Raw genomic sequence first — 16,899 nt, 5'->3', positions numbered from 1 at the left:
TTTCTACATTTCTTTTTTGTTTTCACTCCTGCCACAAAAATCATTTTCGTCACATTTTATATAAGTACTTCCACTTCTTTAAATGCTGATGCCATCACTTTGGTTTTTGTTCGCTACAGTCATATTTTAATTTTTTTGTGTGTTATTTTTGTTTTTGTAGCCATAATAAATTTCAATTGTGTGCCGCTACTTTTGTTGTTGTTGTTGTGTTAGAAGGAAAAACTTTTTAATTGAACATTGAATGAACACAATTTTCTTAATGAGCAGAGTTTTTCGATTTTATTGTCGAGGCGTAGACGTCGGCGAAGTAAACAAATAAAAAACAGACTATGTAATATATACGGATAATTTGCCATGAGAGTGTGTGTAGGTTATAAAAAACAGAGGGATGTATCGTTTGCGTTACTCAGTAGGAAATAAATATCTACTGGTAGTAAGTAGGTGAGTGTAAAATGTGTCGTCACATAATTAAGTTTTTATGATACATACATACACATTATAGAGTCATTGAATCGACGAATGCGTATTGTCAAGAATTTGTGTGTTTAATTATACTTGACCCACCAAATAAACTTACTATAGCTTCCCATTTTCCACTTTTGGATTTGCACTTCTTTAGAATATATTCGGCGCATATTCAGAACATAAAGCAGGTTCGAGTACGTTCAACAACTTTTCTTACAGGGCTTTAAGGGAATGATGAATTATAGAGATGGAGTAATATACCTATAATGGTTTGAACTGATTCAAATAGTGATAATACTGTTCCCAAAGATAGCACAGTTGTAACGATTAGCTTGAAATTTAGATGGGGATTCTTGATGGGATTCTAACTGTCTTAAAAATTAATAAAAATATTAGTGTTTAAACACCTTTAGAATAATCCAATTAATATACAATGTAGGAAATGTCTCTTAGTGTGATATTTCCTAGAGTGATTTTCTATCGCTAGATAAATCGTTAATATTAGGTTTGCAAATATCCCGCTTTTTGCTCTTTATTCAATGCTTTATAAAAAGTGTTGCAGTGATCGGATTTAGTTCAATCCAATCCATAATCTATTTCCATCTAGACGGCAACCTCATAATACTCCCTTGTAGAAGCCCACTTCCTTATATGCGAAGAACTCGGACAGCCACTTTTCACAAGCCTCGTTTGAGTTCAATTTTACACGACCAAATGCGTTCGCCTTGGACAGGAACAAGTGGTAATCACTTGGCGCTATGTCCTGGCTATATGGTGGATGCGATAAAACCTTCTATCCTAGCGCCCATAGCTTCTGACGAGTCATCAATGAAGTGTGTGGTCTGGCGTTGTCATGGTGGAACACAACACCCTTCCTCTAGGCCAATTTTGGACTCTTCTGGTCGATCGCCTGCTTCAAGCGGTCCAGTTCTTTGCAGTAGATGGTAGAATTAAGTGTCTGGCCATATGGAAGCAGCTCAACCCTTCCTGGCCCTCAATCCCGGCTTTGCCACTGTTTGGGACGATTCACCAGCCTTCGATCACAACCGCTTCAAAAATGGGTCGAGTTCATTACGTTTCAGCAGCATATCGCTGGCGTTGATTCGGTCCAGAAAGTTTTTTTTGCGTCAAATCATGCGGCACCCAAACATCAAGCTTTGTTGTCTATCCAGCCTTCTGTAGATGGTTTAAAATGGTTTGATGAATAACTCCCATTTCCTTGGCGATGTCACGAGAAGTAACATGCCGGTCTAACCCGATGCCATGATTTGATTGGTATTCGTCGTCACAGTCTTCAGGGTTTAAGGGATAGTAATACCAATAAGGATAACTTTAACAACACATATCGAAATTAAGTATTGCAAGCGAAATTAGTCAAACCCTGTAAAAGGACTTACTTCAACAGTAAGCGGAGATTAGCCATTCCTTTCAATTTCTCATATTTCTAATCCTTTGGTACTTACTTACCTATTTATTATACCCAAAAATTTCTCAATAAAATTTCACATATATTTTTTATGAAAACTAAATAAATTTATTCTGCCTGTCGCACACATTTGATTTTGCATTAAATAAACAATATTTACAATGAACAGAAAACTTTTTTCTTTCAGTTTGCTGCAAACATGGCGATTTCTTAGACAAATAATAATGCAGTAATTATAATTAATATTTGTACATAGCCAAGACACACATACAAATGCGCCATATCGTGCGTTTGCCATTCTTAACAGTTATACACAAGAAAACAACTTTAACATTAAATACATACAGACTAAGTAAACTATGTAAGTAGTTCTGCAACTCGGCGACAAATCTCAAGCGCCGCAGTCCATCGTAGTGTCACTTAATGATATCACATTTTTCTATAGACATTTTGTGTTTTTTGCTTTTATATATCTACTAATACAAACGCAAATATATCGCTACATAAACATATCTACAATATATATATTTTAAGTTTTTTTTTATAAAGGGTGTTTCTTTTGGAAAGCAATGAGAGACTATTAATTAGCTGTGGAAAGTGTTCGGTTTTTGTTTGATAATTTTTGTGTAATGAAGCTTGTTACTGTGTTGATTAGCGTAGACTGAAGTAGTTGTGGGGTTGAAGAGTAGGAAGTTCAGCTATTTTCGAGTAAGTTATTCATTTAGCTTTATGTTTTTCAATTTTTCGCAGTTCATAACTTTATTTGTGCTTTTTCAGATCAGGCAAGACCAAACTATAACAACTCTGCTTATAAATAGTCACTATCACTCAACTTAATTCTACTCATTTTCCAAAGTTTTTGCGCGTAAATACTTCACGAGCATTTGCAGTGAGTCGTAAGTGTCAAAGTCGTCGATATTGCGGCGCGATGAAGTCATATTTGTTGGGCGGGGCATGGCTAACGGCACTGGCAGCAGTTCCGGCATAACGGAGTGATGTGTGATTAAGGCCTGCAGCGTTGAGAACTCTTTGCGGAAGCCCTAAAAACGAAAGTATATGGTTGAGCATAATTAATTTGAAATTAATTTACTTTAAATAAAATTTTTTTTTATAAAAAAATAAAATTTATTTACTTTTAACTGCTTACCTTTATTTTATACCCCCTTGCCGTTCGCAAAATAATATAGTTAGCCGTTTTAGGCCCCGGTGGCGATGGCACACGCAGCGTTAAGGCGAAACAACCCGGCTTGGAGGTGCTTTTGCGCACCAAAAAGGCACCAGGACTCTTGCTCGAAAGCACTTCGACGGCTATGTCACGTGAGATGCCAGCTTGGAACCAGGAAGCATCCTTGAGATCGGCTTCCTCGGACTCGTCTAAGGCATCCGCTGTGGTTGTGGTGTTTGTAGTGGAGTTGGAGGTTGTGTTGGAGCGCAAGGCTGCCGATAAGGTGTTATTGCGCAGGCGATTGGCGAATATTTTCGGACTGGAGTTTGCTGTAATAGAGTTGAAATAAAGAGAAGATATTAAAAGGGCGTTAATTGAGATGAGCTTGCTTTAAGAAATCGAAAAAAAAATCTACAATATAAGGATATTTTCAAAAAAGTCTCGTATGGCTAACTTCAAAATCATAAATTCAGAAGAACATTTTTGTCTAGTTCTAATTGAGTACCGCGATTTAATTTCTAACTTACCACTACTGGTTTCACGCAAATAACGCTTCTTCAGATTGAACTCGCTATTGTCGTTCAGATTCACTGTGTCCAACATGGGTATAGCCGTTAGCGATTGCCGACAAGAATCACCGAATTTGCTTGCAATAAATTTCTCTGGCTCGAAGGCCTCCTCATTAATATAGCCATTCGAATAGATTTTATTGCTTGTCGAACTGTGCAGTGTATTTGTATTTGTAGTGCACGTCGGCGTGCCAATACTAACAAGCGGTCGCGACTCCTCGTTTGAACGCAGTAAGCCCATGGTTAAGCGCTTGACCTGGAAAGTACAACCAAATATTAAAATCTGCATGAAAATATGAAATTGCTTTAAAAATAAAATTTAAATATTCCCCTAAAAGTATGCAACAAATAATGCGAACACTTGCCATTGCTAGGCAGCCTTAAAGTATACTACAAAAAATTTGAACAACTTAAGCTCGTGTGGCCCAAAATCGGCTATGCAGCTTGCCTGCGCTTTAAATTATCCTTGAACTTCAAAGTTTAGCGCCAACTGACGAAAGCAGACGCACTCAACAGCAGTGGTAGTAGTAGCTGAAGTTGGCTGAGAGCAAAGTGCGCCGTGCGCTTTTGTAAGTACCTGGTTAAGCCGCAAAAATGCACTTTTTCACGGTTTGGAAGAGTTGAAAATGCAGCGGGCAAAAAAAATGTTGAAAGCGCCAAACTAAAATATGCGCCACAGCGTCAACAAAAAAAAAAGCAAAAGCAAAAACAAAACGAAATGCTGGCGCTGAAGTGTTCAAGTTTAAGTACAGCCTTACGCGTCGTAAAGTATGCTTTGATTTTTGTTTTGCGCACATTTTTTGCGCCTTTCCGCATTATTCTTCTGTTTCACTCGCAGCGCCGTAATGCATGCAATGGATTTAGTTCACAGTTTTTTTTTTAATCTTGTTGCTTGCTGTTACCTTGCCTACTAGTCGACTTTGGTAGTGAGTAGCGACCGGTAGTTCGCATACACAACCCCACGTTTGTGGGCGAATAAATTTCCGGCTATAGAAATTTATTACCAAAAACCATAGCAACAAACTGCACTGCAGTGGGTTATAATAATGTGGGAGAGGGAGTGTTGGCTTGAGAGCGGGGCGGGGGACAGCGATTGTGTGAAGTAGTATACATGCATAGCGTAAAGTTTTTCCCACTCAACCAGACGAAACCGCTGCCACCCTTGCGGCATGTACACTGCCAAGTGCCTTGTCTCCGCCCCCCACAAAGTGCTGACTGACTAACGGTGTGGCTTTTACCTGTACGAACTTGCTTGGTGGCACTTCAACCAATACGTTTTTTTCGCCTTGTCCTTTCCCAATTCAAGTTTACTTGTTTTTACACGACTGCGGTTTAGTCACAGTTCGGCGGAAGTGACTGAGACTACACTGCAGTCGCTATCCAGCTTCGCTCGGCAGTAGGTGGAGAATCGAAAAAAAGTAAGAAATTATTTGACTTAGTCATTGCTGGCGCACTTAAGTGGCATGCTGCAGTCGCTCGCCTGCTGGCTAGTCCGTTATGCGACCCCTTTGGTGGTTGCTCATTGCATCTTATGCTCGTTCGTTGTTGTCAGATGTGGGTTTAGTGAGTGAAGACGACAATAAGTTAATGCTTGCGAATGAGTTCTACTGTTTGTATTGCTGTTGTTGTTGTTGGTATACTTTTGGCATGACAATGCAATAATTTAGTGGCATTTAGAGAAAGTTTTACGCCAAAGCTTATTCAGCGTCACCACTCTTGAGCATCATGAGTGCCAGTGAAAGCGGTAGAGTGGTTAGTTGCTAGCGTAAAAGCAATCTCTGCGGACCTTTTGGGGTCAGTGGCTGCGACTTAAGTCACATGAAATTTAGATAAAGCGTTGATAGCAACCGAACTGAACGGATTTCGTTTAGTAAGTGATAAATGATTATGCGCATTTATTGCTATCTCTTTCATTTAATTATAAGCAGTTATTAGTTAAAGTTAAAAGTTAAGTGGAGAACATTTGGCTAAATAATAAATTTTAAATAAGAGAACGCTCTTTAGAAGAAGAGAAATATTGCTTGGTCAGTCAATAATAACCCGAAACAAACTGATTGATGAACAGATGATTTCAATAACATTTTTGAGAAGATCATAGCGACTTGATATTGCATGATTAAAAGTTAAGGAAATGGATTGCAAAAAGCCAATAAAATTCAAAAATTTTAGAAGGTTTGTAGAAATGCTAAGACTGAAGTTGAAGTTTCTAATACGGTGCTGCGATCGTCAATACTTTCCTTGTAAGGTAAATCAATTTTTATAGTATCTAACTTTTTAGTGATTTCTGTAACCTCTAATTCTATATTGGCTTCGCGCCCAAATGTAGGCAATATATTTACTACGTACCATTGAAATAGTAATTCTAAGCTCGAAAAAATGTGTGAAACACCTAATTACAAAAGTCTGGAACCATTTTTAAGGCAACCATAATTTTTCATCGCTTTACGTATAATTTTTCATGCCAATAACAATTTGTATTTACATTCACTCTCATTTTCATTTCAATTAAAGTGTAAATCTTCTACTTCTGCATTTTATGGCGTGTAACTTACAATTTCATGCTATTGAACTTGAAGCACAAATGCAAATATATTTATACCATTGCCCACACAAACACAACATGCTTAGCCAAATTTTTTTCGCCCACTTTTCACTGTCTACCATTAGATATTTTAATTTTCTGTCTGTCTGTTTGTTTGTTTATGCGTACTTGTATCTATTTAGATATGTAAATATGTGTAGAAAGCGAAGTGTTTTTGTGAGGATATGCACAAGTGCACAAATGAAAGCAATTTTCGAAAATATTCTCCGCATTTTCAGCTTCATTACTCATACGTCATGGTGGGTGGAGGAGCCTGTGAATATTTGGTGCTATGTAGTGTATATACAAATGGAATTGTATACCTTTATATTTACATATGGTCATATGTAAACACGGAGTATTATAAATGTTTTGCTTAAATTGAAGTCATAAAAATTATATGGCATTTTTGGAAATAAAATTTGTGTTACATTGCAATATTTCATAGAGTTGCCAAGGTTGTGTTTTTGGAAAGTTATATATTTAAAATATTTTGAATATTATTAAAGTTGAAAATCTTTATTTGACGTGAATTTATGTCTATAAAAATATATCGTGCGTTTTTGCACTTTTTATTTAATATAAACTTTTACTTGGTAACCCTTTTCACTACTGCAGACATTCCGCTTATGAAATATATTAAAAAATATTAAATTCATTGTCTGTTTCATAAAGTTAATATATGACGATACATTCTATATGAGTAGCATGTTTTTAATGGAGTGCCTTCTCGTTGTTTTTGATTTATTAAAAAGGCAAGTATTTCAAATATGTCATAAGGATACGCAAACCAACATAAATATGTATTAATATTTGTGTACTGGCATAGATACATATGTGTTTATTTAAATACGTGAATTTATAAGCATAAATACTTTACAAGGTAAGGGTGCACAAGCATTAGTGGGGGTCGAAATTGATAAACGTTGAAAAAAATATTTTTTTAAATATTTTTGAATATCTCAGACGTGCAATTTTTTAAAATACATAATTTTAGACATTTAGATTGTTTTGATTTCCAACCTGTTGTTATTCTATTGTAAATAAAAATATATCGCAATATTAAAACGAACCGTATTGTAAACGATATTTTATTGATGAATGATGATTTAAATAAATTTTTTAAAATCCAATAAATAAATGTTTACAATAACTTTCATAAAAATAATTATTTAAAAAAATTTTGAAACCTAAGTCAATATCGAAAGGAGACTATTTTGTATATTTTTTCAAAAATGAAAATTCCCGTTATTTTTTGAACACACCTTTAAAAAAATTTGGAAAATTTATCTAGTTTTCGAAAGTTGCTGAATGGATATGGCAAAACTTTATTCACATCTCAGAAATATATTTTTATACTCTGTCTGTCCGTCTGTTCGTGCGAACGATAACTTGAGTAAAAATTCAGATATCTTTATGAAACTTGGAATACATATTCCTTGGCTTCCTGAGAAGGTTGCTTTCGAAGATGGGCGAAATCAGTCTACTGCCACGCCCACAAAATGGTGAAATATTTTTTAAAAATCATAACCTCAATATGTAACACAGTATTAACCCATTTAAGAATGGATTTATGGCAGGACGACTCTTTTTATAATTATCCATCAACAGTTTAATTAGTAAAGGACTCACAAAGGACTTCTCTAAAATTTACCTTAAATTTTAATTCTGAAGGAAATGGTTTCAGTTGAAGTGCCCTTTAAAAATCTACTCGTCTTAATATTCCCAAAATTAAATACAACAATTTCTATACGCCTGTATGCAAATACATATCTCTGCAGTAAACACTTTATTCTTTTGTATCTGCTCCACATACTTCAACCATAATAACGAACAGACTGTCTCTCTGTGAGTGCTTGACTGCCTGACTGACGTACTGACGTACTGACATTTTCATTTTCATTTTCTCTTTGTCAGCTGCTGTCTGTAAAATTATTTTTCGGTAAATTATTTTTGGCTTCTTGTTTATGTAGTATACAAGAGTCATTACCAAACGCAGTAGCAAATCAGCACACACAGACACACGCCCCTTAAAAATATAGCCAAATCACTATGGCAGCAGACGCCAGCATTTGTCTAGAGTTGTTAGGGTGGCAACGCACCGGTGATATCGCCATGCCTTCGTCAACCAAATATGCTCTAATTGAAAACTGGTAAACAACAAGCGCTGACTTTCAAATAGCACAACAAATACCCATTCTGCAGATACTGTGCTGAAAAATGTTGATGTATATGTGTTGTTGTCACACATTTGCCACAGCTGTTGCGCCACAAAGTTGGCTTGTTGGAATTTTTGGTGCTTTTATTGTAGCTTGCTTTTGTTGCATGAAGTTTGTTGAAGAAGAAAGTCAGCAATTCCTACAGGGAACGTTTAACCAGCCACTCTGCTTAGGACCGCAAACAAACACAGAGCATAGCGTCCACTTAGCTGCACGAATAAGCCGAATACAAGAACCCACTCTGCCACATATTTTGTTAATGTATGCAAATTTAATGAAGTGCCTCTTTTGGTCAACTGCTACCAACGACCGGCCAATAGCCAGCAAGCCAATGCCGCACTCAATGCCTATGTGACTAACTCAACGCATCAACCAAATTGACAGCTGCGTGCTGTGTGGCAGGCAGTGCTGTTTAGGCACAGGCTTTGTTTTTGGTTTTTTGCTAAGAGGCCTGCAAATGATGAAAACATCAAAAACAACAATTTTCGGAATTATGCATATAAAATGCTGCTGTCGAGTGGCTTCGCTCTTTTAGGCACATTTTGTAGCGCTCGCTTTTAATGTGCTGCATATATTCGGAATTTCCGTCAACATGCTAGTGGAAATGTTGATGAGGCGGTTTTGTGTATGAATGGCTGAGCGCAAATATCCTTCCTCCTAACATTTCGCAGGCAGCTTCCTCGTTCAACTCATTTGTTTCACTGCCGCAGTCATTCATGCAACATGTCACTGTTACTACATAACTCACACGCACTCACCCGCTTCCGCTTGTTTACTCAGTCACGCACGTGCCGTGTGCTTTGTATACTCACACTCATACCCTCCTGCTTTTATATGTAGATCCATACTTTAACAAATTTCGTGTAGTCGAACTGCTGCTGCCACACTGATTGATGGCTTAATGCTGCGGGCCATTCCTGTCTGTATCGCTGCATGCGAAAAGCGCACAAAGGAAACCTGCACATAACTAGCAGCTTGGCTGCAGGCTACTCCATCGACAGGCACTTTTGGAAATTTATGCAAAATCGTTGCAACAACTGTTGTGTCATTCGGTGTCATCGATGCGCGCTTTCGTATTTTCGGCGCATAACGTTGTATGGCTTTTATTACCGTTACGAATTTCGTGCTTTGGCGGCCAGTCTCGAAGTTGTCCAGTGTTGCCACTTGCATTGGTTTCGATTGCTTTCGAGTTGGTGGTGACTAGTTTGCGGTTGCATGACAGTTTTATTGTTGCCTTCGGCGTTAATGTTGAAGTGGCAATTTTTACTATTTACCACCATTTACCTTGGAGTGAATTCTTACAATTTGAAATCTATGACATTTATTGTATGCATGGCGAATGTGCAGCGGTAATCGATGGCTCAACATTTTGAAAAATTTTAGAATATTGCAAATTTGCTTAGTCCACGCGTTGTCTTTTACCAAAAAACCGTTAGCCAAAAATATTTTGTAATTTTTATATCCATTCCATTATCAACTTCAGTAAACTCTGACCATTCTGAATATCCACTTGAAGTTTATTTTCAATTCTAAGATGTGCCATTTTTAACAGTCTTGTAAACGATATTTTATTGATGAAAATGTTTTAAAATACAATTTTTATAAAAACTTTTAAATAATCATTTATAATAACTTTTATAAAAATAATTATTTAGAAAAATGTTTGAAACCTAAATTGAATTAAGTCAATATTGAATGTAGACGAATGAAAAAATATTTTCGCTAACATGAAAATTCCCGTTATTTTTTGAACACACCTTAAAATTTCAAAAATTTATTTAGATATCGAAAGTTGCTGAAAAAAAGAATTAGGGGGGTGGGGTTATTTATATATATAAATGATCAGGAAGACGAGTGGAGTTGAAATTTGGTTGTCAGTCCGTCACTCAAAATGGCAAAATTTAAAATTGTCGTGGCTCCTCCCACTACCATATCTCAGGAACTACTCGACCGACTTCAATGAAACTTGGTTTGTAATAGTTTCCTTACATCCCAATGATATGTTGTGAAAATTGGTTCACAACCACGCCTACTTCCTATATACCAGAACCTTGAAGTCGATCTGAATCGTTTACTTTACAATATATATAGTAAGCACTAGTGAACATATCGGAACAGAACTTTGCATAAATACTACATTTATAGTGTGGCGTAGCTATTCTAAAAAACCGGACCATAAGTTTTCAAGGCCCCATATATCTAACATGAGGACCTCAGTGCTTCTAATTTTTTACCGAAAATATAGATAAGTCTCTCAGATATTTTGAAGAAATTTAGAGGGAATATGTTTCTTTTAATAATATGTCTCCGTGCCAAAAATGCGTGAAATCGGGTCATAACTTCTCCTAACTTCCATATACCTAATAATAGGATTTCAACTTTCAATGGACTTTATACCATATACATATATGACGAATATGTGGGTCAAATTGTTTGTTATAATAATAAAATTAAATAAATAAATTGCGAGAGTATAAAATGTTCGGTTACACCCGAACTTAGCACTTCCTTACTTGTTTATATCATCGGATTTTCAATATGATAGGACTGTAATAATTTAGGTGTATATATACTAACACTTCGTCTTACACATGGATATTTACCCACCAACTATATCTTTTTTATAATTATTTTTGAAATATTTTCTCGGTTTAATGCACTTATAGGGGTTCACACAATCACTGCAGAGATGTAAACAGATTTTTCGCGTGTTCCTAACTACTGCCGTAGTATTCACTTTCTCTTACCACGATGGAATCAGTTTTATAATCGCTGCAGCTTTCTACATGCATCGCTTAATCCATTTGACTTTGAGTTATGCAAGCGCGCGCGCGGTTCTATCGAATTTCTGAATAGACATAGATATCTGAAATAGAATCTCTTGTAGAGACAAACAAGGAAAATAACCACACTGCAACGCACAGAAGCTCACATATGCAAGCCGCAAGCAGCGAAAGTTGCCAAACGAGACACTGCCATATGCAATATGCAAATGTATATGTGTGTGAGTTTATATGTACAACAGTCAAACACTGCGGGCAATCAGCTTAGTTGCCATCGACAGCAGTCAACGGAACGAGTATCGTATGCTGATAAGACTTTAGCGCATACTCGCATATATCTATACTTTAGCTTGTATAATCTATGCGCATACATACGGAGAATGGCTGACTCGCATGACATTTGACAGGCGCGACCAGCGCTGTGCGGAGTTCAGTATTTATTTCTGGAAATTAATTTGCGTTTCGCTAAAAAGGCTGCCAATGAAGTATGCCGCAAGGGCAGCAAAATGCGCAGCTACAACAACAAACGAATAAACAAACAAGCAAGCAACAAACAACAAAAACAATGTGTGTAAACATCAATACAGTTCAATAGACTGCCGCTGGCAATAGCAACAGCAGCGACATGGCAGCGAAGTGCTGAGGATAGGCCATGTTGCTCATACGCCCCGGCGCACCCAGCTCCCAACCGCACTCACACTCACTCACACGCCACTAATAGAAGTTTTGTCGCTGCCCCCACACACACACACACATGCGGCTGCTAGCAGAAGTTATCTAATGTTTGTCTGTCTGTTTATTTGCACAACACCGTAGCAGTTTACAGCAAACAATCAGCAACGGCGTTGATTTAGCGCGCGAATGCGAGTGCTGGTGTGTGTGTGTGTGTTGATTTGTTTACATTTGTATGTTTGCCTTGCAGCGGCAGCGGCAGTGGCAGTGTCAGCTGTTTGTGTAGTGGCATATTAAATTTCTTTCAATGTGCAAACGAGTTATGAATCTGTCGGGTCATTGGTGTGAGTAAACGATTTGGAGGCTCAAACACACACCCACTGGCACATTATGTGGCTGTGTTATTAAAAGGGTTAAAATGTGTGCGTCTCAGTGTTAGTGTTTGCTTGTTTGCTAACGCACATTTTGGGTTGATAAAGAAAATTGATTTATTGACATAACAAAAGCGTCAAAAACTGTAAGCTTGAAAGTGTGGTGGCCGACAACGCTCACATAACTTTCTTGTTGTATTATTTGGCTTAAAATTTTTTTGACTTTGTCTAAGTCTCTTGTGTATACAGCGCAGAGCAAGTGTTAATACACACTCAAATATACACGCATGTTGTGTAATAAAAAAGCAATTTTTAGGCATCAGCTGGAGTTATTTCCTTATTCCCTCATATCCTTATAACATGTGTCACAGCGCTGCCCACGACAGGATTTATAGCCACCATTTGGCAAACGGATTGTCTGTTTTGTTTATTTCAACTTCACTTTAACTTTTTTGTCTTACGTTTAACTTTTATTTTTCATTTTCTGTATTTATTTTATGTTATTTGTTATGTGTTATATTCTTTACAACAAATGTGCTCACACTTTTGTTTGCTCGGCTTCCTTTGGTTTAGACTAATAGTAATATTTTGTGACCATATTTTTCTTATAAGACAAAGTTCGTACATATGTATATTTATTTTATAAAGTGATGAAGCTTGGGTTTATTTTATGAGAAAAAAGGATATTTATTGGTTATCATTATAAAAAATGTCTCCATTTATTTGACAGAATACATTTTATTTATAAATATGGACATTCAAACATATTAGATTGGCAAATATCTCCCTTCCACTTTTTTTTGCTCCTTATTCAATGCTTTATAAAAAGTGTTACAGTGATCGGATTTTGTTCAAATATGCGCCATTTCGTTCGATAATCTGTTTTCATCTAAACGGCAACTTCATAATACCCACCTCGTAGAAGCCCCCCTCCTTATTTGCGAAGAACTCGGACAGCCACTTTTCACAAGCCTCTTTTGCGTACAACTTTACACCACCAAGGGAGTTCGCCATGAACAGCTCCCGTAGCTTCTGACGAGTCATCAACGAAGTGTGTGGTCTGGTGATGTCCTTGTGGAACACTACACCCTTCTTGTTGGCCATTCTGGACGCTAGATGGTAGAATTAAGCGTCTGGCCACATGGGAGCAGCTCATAGTGAATGATTCCCTTCCAATCCCACCAAACACACAGCGAAACCTTCCTGGCCGTCAATTCCGGCTTGGCCACTGTTTGGGACGATTCACCGGTCTTCGACCACGACCATTTTCGCTTGATATTGTCGGATGTGATCCATTTTTCGTTGCCAGTCACCATCCGCTTCAAAAATGGGTCGAGTTCGTTCCGTTTCAGCAGCATATCACAGGCGTCAATTCGGTCCAGAAGGTTTTTTTGCGTCAAATCATGCGGTTTGGTGACTAACTCCCAACTTCTGGGCGATGTCACGAGAAGACACATGCCCGTCTAACTCGATTTTTTCCATGATTTTATCGGTATTCGTCGGTATTAGGTCTTCTTTCGGCTAGCTTATCCATGGTGTGTTTTCACCCGCTCTGAAAGATGTATAGTATTGCCGACCGCTGTATCGCTGTGTACATAGCCACGAAAAATAAAAAATCGGAAGGGAGATATTTACTAATAAATATTAGATTTGATTTAAAATATAGATATTATTTTCTTATATGTAGTATTTCACCAGACCTTAGCCTTAGGAATATATAGTATAAACTAAGTTGCGTTGATTTCAATGAATTTTGCCTATCTGTATTATTCGCCCCTTGCACTGGGGCCCTATGTTTCCAGAAACTTTAAGCCCTTATGACAGGGTTTTGAGCTGTGTGGACCAATTTCGTTCCGGTCATATCACTCGTATAATCATATAATCTACTTCGAAATGAATTCGTAAGCAAAATCAAGGCTCGTTTCACGGGCTGTGAGTAAATTGTTTTCAAAACAATGGTATGTCTTCATAAATGTCGTTGTAGTAGAGCCTCATCGCTGATGGGAAATACAAAGATTTCTTTAGATGTATAATTTAAATATTTTAATTCTTTGCCCCACTTTCATGTATAACTCAATAAAAGCTTATGGTTAACTTTCAAATTCCATCAAAAAAGGGGATAAATAAAACTTATTCTCCCACATACTCAATATCCGATGTAATGACTATGCATGTTGAGGTAAATACTTATACTTTAACCGCCACGTGATTGCGTAAAACTTTTACAAGTATTTTGCTTTATACGAAACAAATGTTGCGCCAACACGTGACTCGCGAAAACGTCAACCATATTTCCACTTAAGTCATAAGCACTAATGCTAAATATAGCATATTTGTATACTTATACACATACATATAAAATTATATAAGCAAAGCATACACATGCTTAAAATTAACTTTTGGCAAAGCAAAACTCGAGACTGATAAAAGTTTTGGCCAAGAAACGTGCATATAAGTTATATTCTCCGTTACACTCACCTATTTTATTTGCCTGACTCTGCACTCGCCTATACAAATATATACAAGTTCACACCAATACAGACACATATCTCACTGGCCTTGAGCGTAAAGCAATATTTAGCTTATTTGCAAAAACTTCTGCTTTATCTTGTCTTCTCATGCATGCATATCACATACATTCATGCATATTTATTTGCGTTTCTTGGGTGTTTCATATATGTAAATGTCTATTTTGTAAGTGTGTGCATGTGTATGTGTATTATTGTTTTTGTTCTTGTATATATTAATGTCGTAAAGATAACAAAAGATTTGATGCACTTGTAAACACAAGTATTTCCGAAAACTTCTTGTCTAACTCGTCTGCAGACAATTAAGTATACTTTAAGCGTACTTATAAGCACCAGCAGAAGACAATGCAGTAGAAGAAGAAGTGCGTAAGCAAAAGTATTAAGTTGTCTCCGCGGAACTTTTGAGTGTCGAAGTCGGAGTAGTTAAACGAAAACGCTTTGTTGTTAATTACATATAGTTGTTGGTATTTATTTCTTTGCAGTTTGCGTTTGAGAACTTTATTTTGGTAGTTAGTGTTTCACTACAGATTATTGTATGGTTTGAGGTGGTGATTTAGAGTTAGCTTTAAGGAATTTCTTCAATGGTATATACAAAAATAAAAAAAGCATTATAAACAAATAAAAAGTAATAAAATATTGAAAATAATATAATGAATTTAATAAGTACATGGAAAGGTGAATTAATAATTTGAGTTTCGCGCGCCTAAAATTGCACTATGGAATTCAAAATTAATCATAATAAAGTATTAGAGTAAAATAATAATAATATAAGATTTTATCCTTCCTTCAAGATATACGAATTAGTCAGAGAATGCATTTTTTTGGCCTTACTAAGAGATTTCAAGGGTTCGTAATTTCACATACACTTAATGTTTCAGAAAAGGTATAGGTAATGATATACTAACCACTTCATTTTTGTAGCAACAATAACAATTTTTCGAATATTTCATTTCTCTATTGAAATACTGGTTTAAAAAAGTTCGTTTAACCGCCTAATATTAGGCTATACATTTTGTAGGATTTATGGAAATATTAGTATTTTAATTAGTTAAAGCTTCCCGAAATATTTTTTTAATGGAGTAGTTCTAAAATTGTCACATTCGTTGGACATGAACTACAGTTAGACCTGTCATAAATATTAAAGTGGTTTTATAGTATATGTATAAAGAGAGCACACATACATATGGATATAAGAAGAATAGGCTTCTGATTCGTTATGATATATTGGAAATTAATTTAAGAAATGTTAAATTTATGCTCTTTTAAACGAGGAAAATATTGTGCGCATTTTTAAAATTTCGCGGGTTTAGAAGGTCTTTTTTTGTTATTTAGGCTCTTATACGAAAAAAGTTCAGCTGTATTAATTGCTTACTTTGTCTGTAACAGTCGCTAAGATTAAACTTGTTTTTATGAGCTTTTTGTTCATTAAAACCTGAAATTTCGTTACTTGTTCGTGAATTCTTGACAAAAACAATGCTCTTCTGAAAGATCCAAAACCACCCTAAGAATCGAGTTCAAAAAATATTTCGACGATTGGAAAAAGCGCTACCATAAGTGCATGATATCTAATGGAAACTATCTTATAGGCGAACTATCGTAGACGAATGAATAAATATTGTTGAAAAAATAATTCATATAGTCAGAAAAGTTCAAGGTCACATCAACAGTTCGGTATATATATAAAAAAAAAAAAATTTCAACTGCAGTCGCAATGTTCAGCTGGGTCAAGACCAGTGGCGGATCCAAAGAAAAAAAATGGGGGGGGGGTTGGGTTTACGAAAAGTTTTATTACTCAACGTATTTTTAATATAGCAGTTCCCGCGCGAAAATTCAGTTATTATAGGACACGTTTTGTTTTTTTGTGTGTTTTTCCCAAAGTACGAATTTGACGCTAAAAAAGGTCGAGAAATATTTTCTTCTTATGAAAAGGTGATCAACTGTTCAGAACAAAACTTTCTTGCGTAGGTGAAAATGTGGAAACAGCGAACTTCAGGCAAGCATTTTCGGAATGGTCTCGAAGCTTTAGAAGCAGTGAACAAAACGTCTTTTGGGAATGTTTTCGAGATTTTACGCATATTGGCGTTATTGCCTGTAACAATAGCATCACCGGAAAGAAGTTT

At 36.3% G+C, this 16,899-nt stretch overlaps 1 protein-coding gene across 1 annotated transcript in view; it reads right to left on the bottom strand.

Moving 5' to 3' along the window:
* Positions 1–2,060: 2,060 nt before the first annotated feature.
* Positions 2,061–16,899, bottom strand: part of LOC105213951 (EGFR adapter protein) — a 73,369-nt gene continuing 58,530 nt past the window's right edge. Inside the window, exons 4-6 of the mRNA XM_011187072.3 lie at positions 3,584–3,881; positions 3,039–3,385; positions 2,061–2,931 (exon numbers count right to left, since the gene is read on the bottom strand). Of these exons, the coding sequence (XP_011185374.1) occupies positions 2,731–2,931; positions 3,039–3,385; positions 3,584–3,881 (846 nt within the window). The 3' untranslated portion in view covers positions 2,061–2,730. The remainder of the gene's footprint in view (positions 2,932–3,038; positions 3,386–3,583; positions 3,882–16,899) is intronic.

Source organism: Zeugodacus cucurbitae, chromosome 4, assembly GCF_028554725.1.
Source record: "Zeugodacus cucurbitae isolate PBARC_wt_2022May chromosome 4, idZeuCucr1.2, whole genome shotgun sequence".
NCBI classification, from domain to species: Eukaryota; Metazoa; Arthropoda; class Insecta; order Diptera; family Tephritidae; genus Zeugodacus; species Zeugodacus cucurbitae.
Note: the sequence above shows the minus strand (reverse complement) of the source record. Positions and strands in the feature narration are given on the sequence as shown.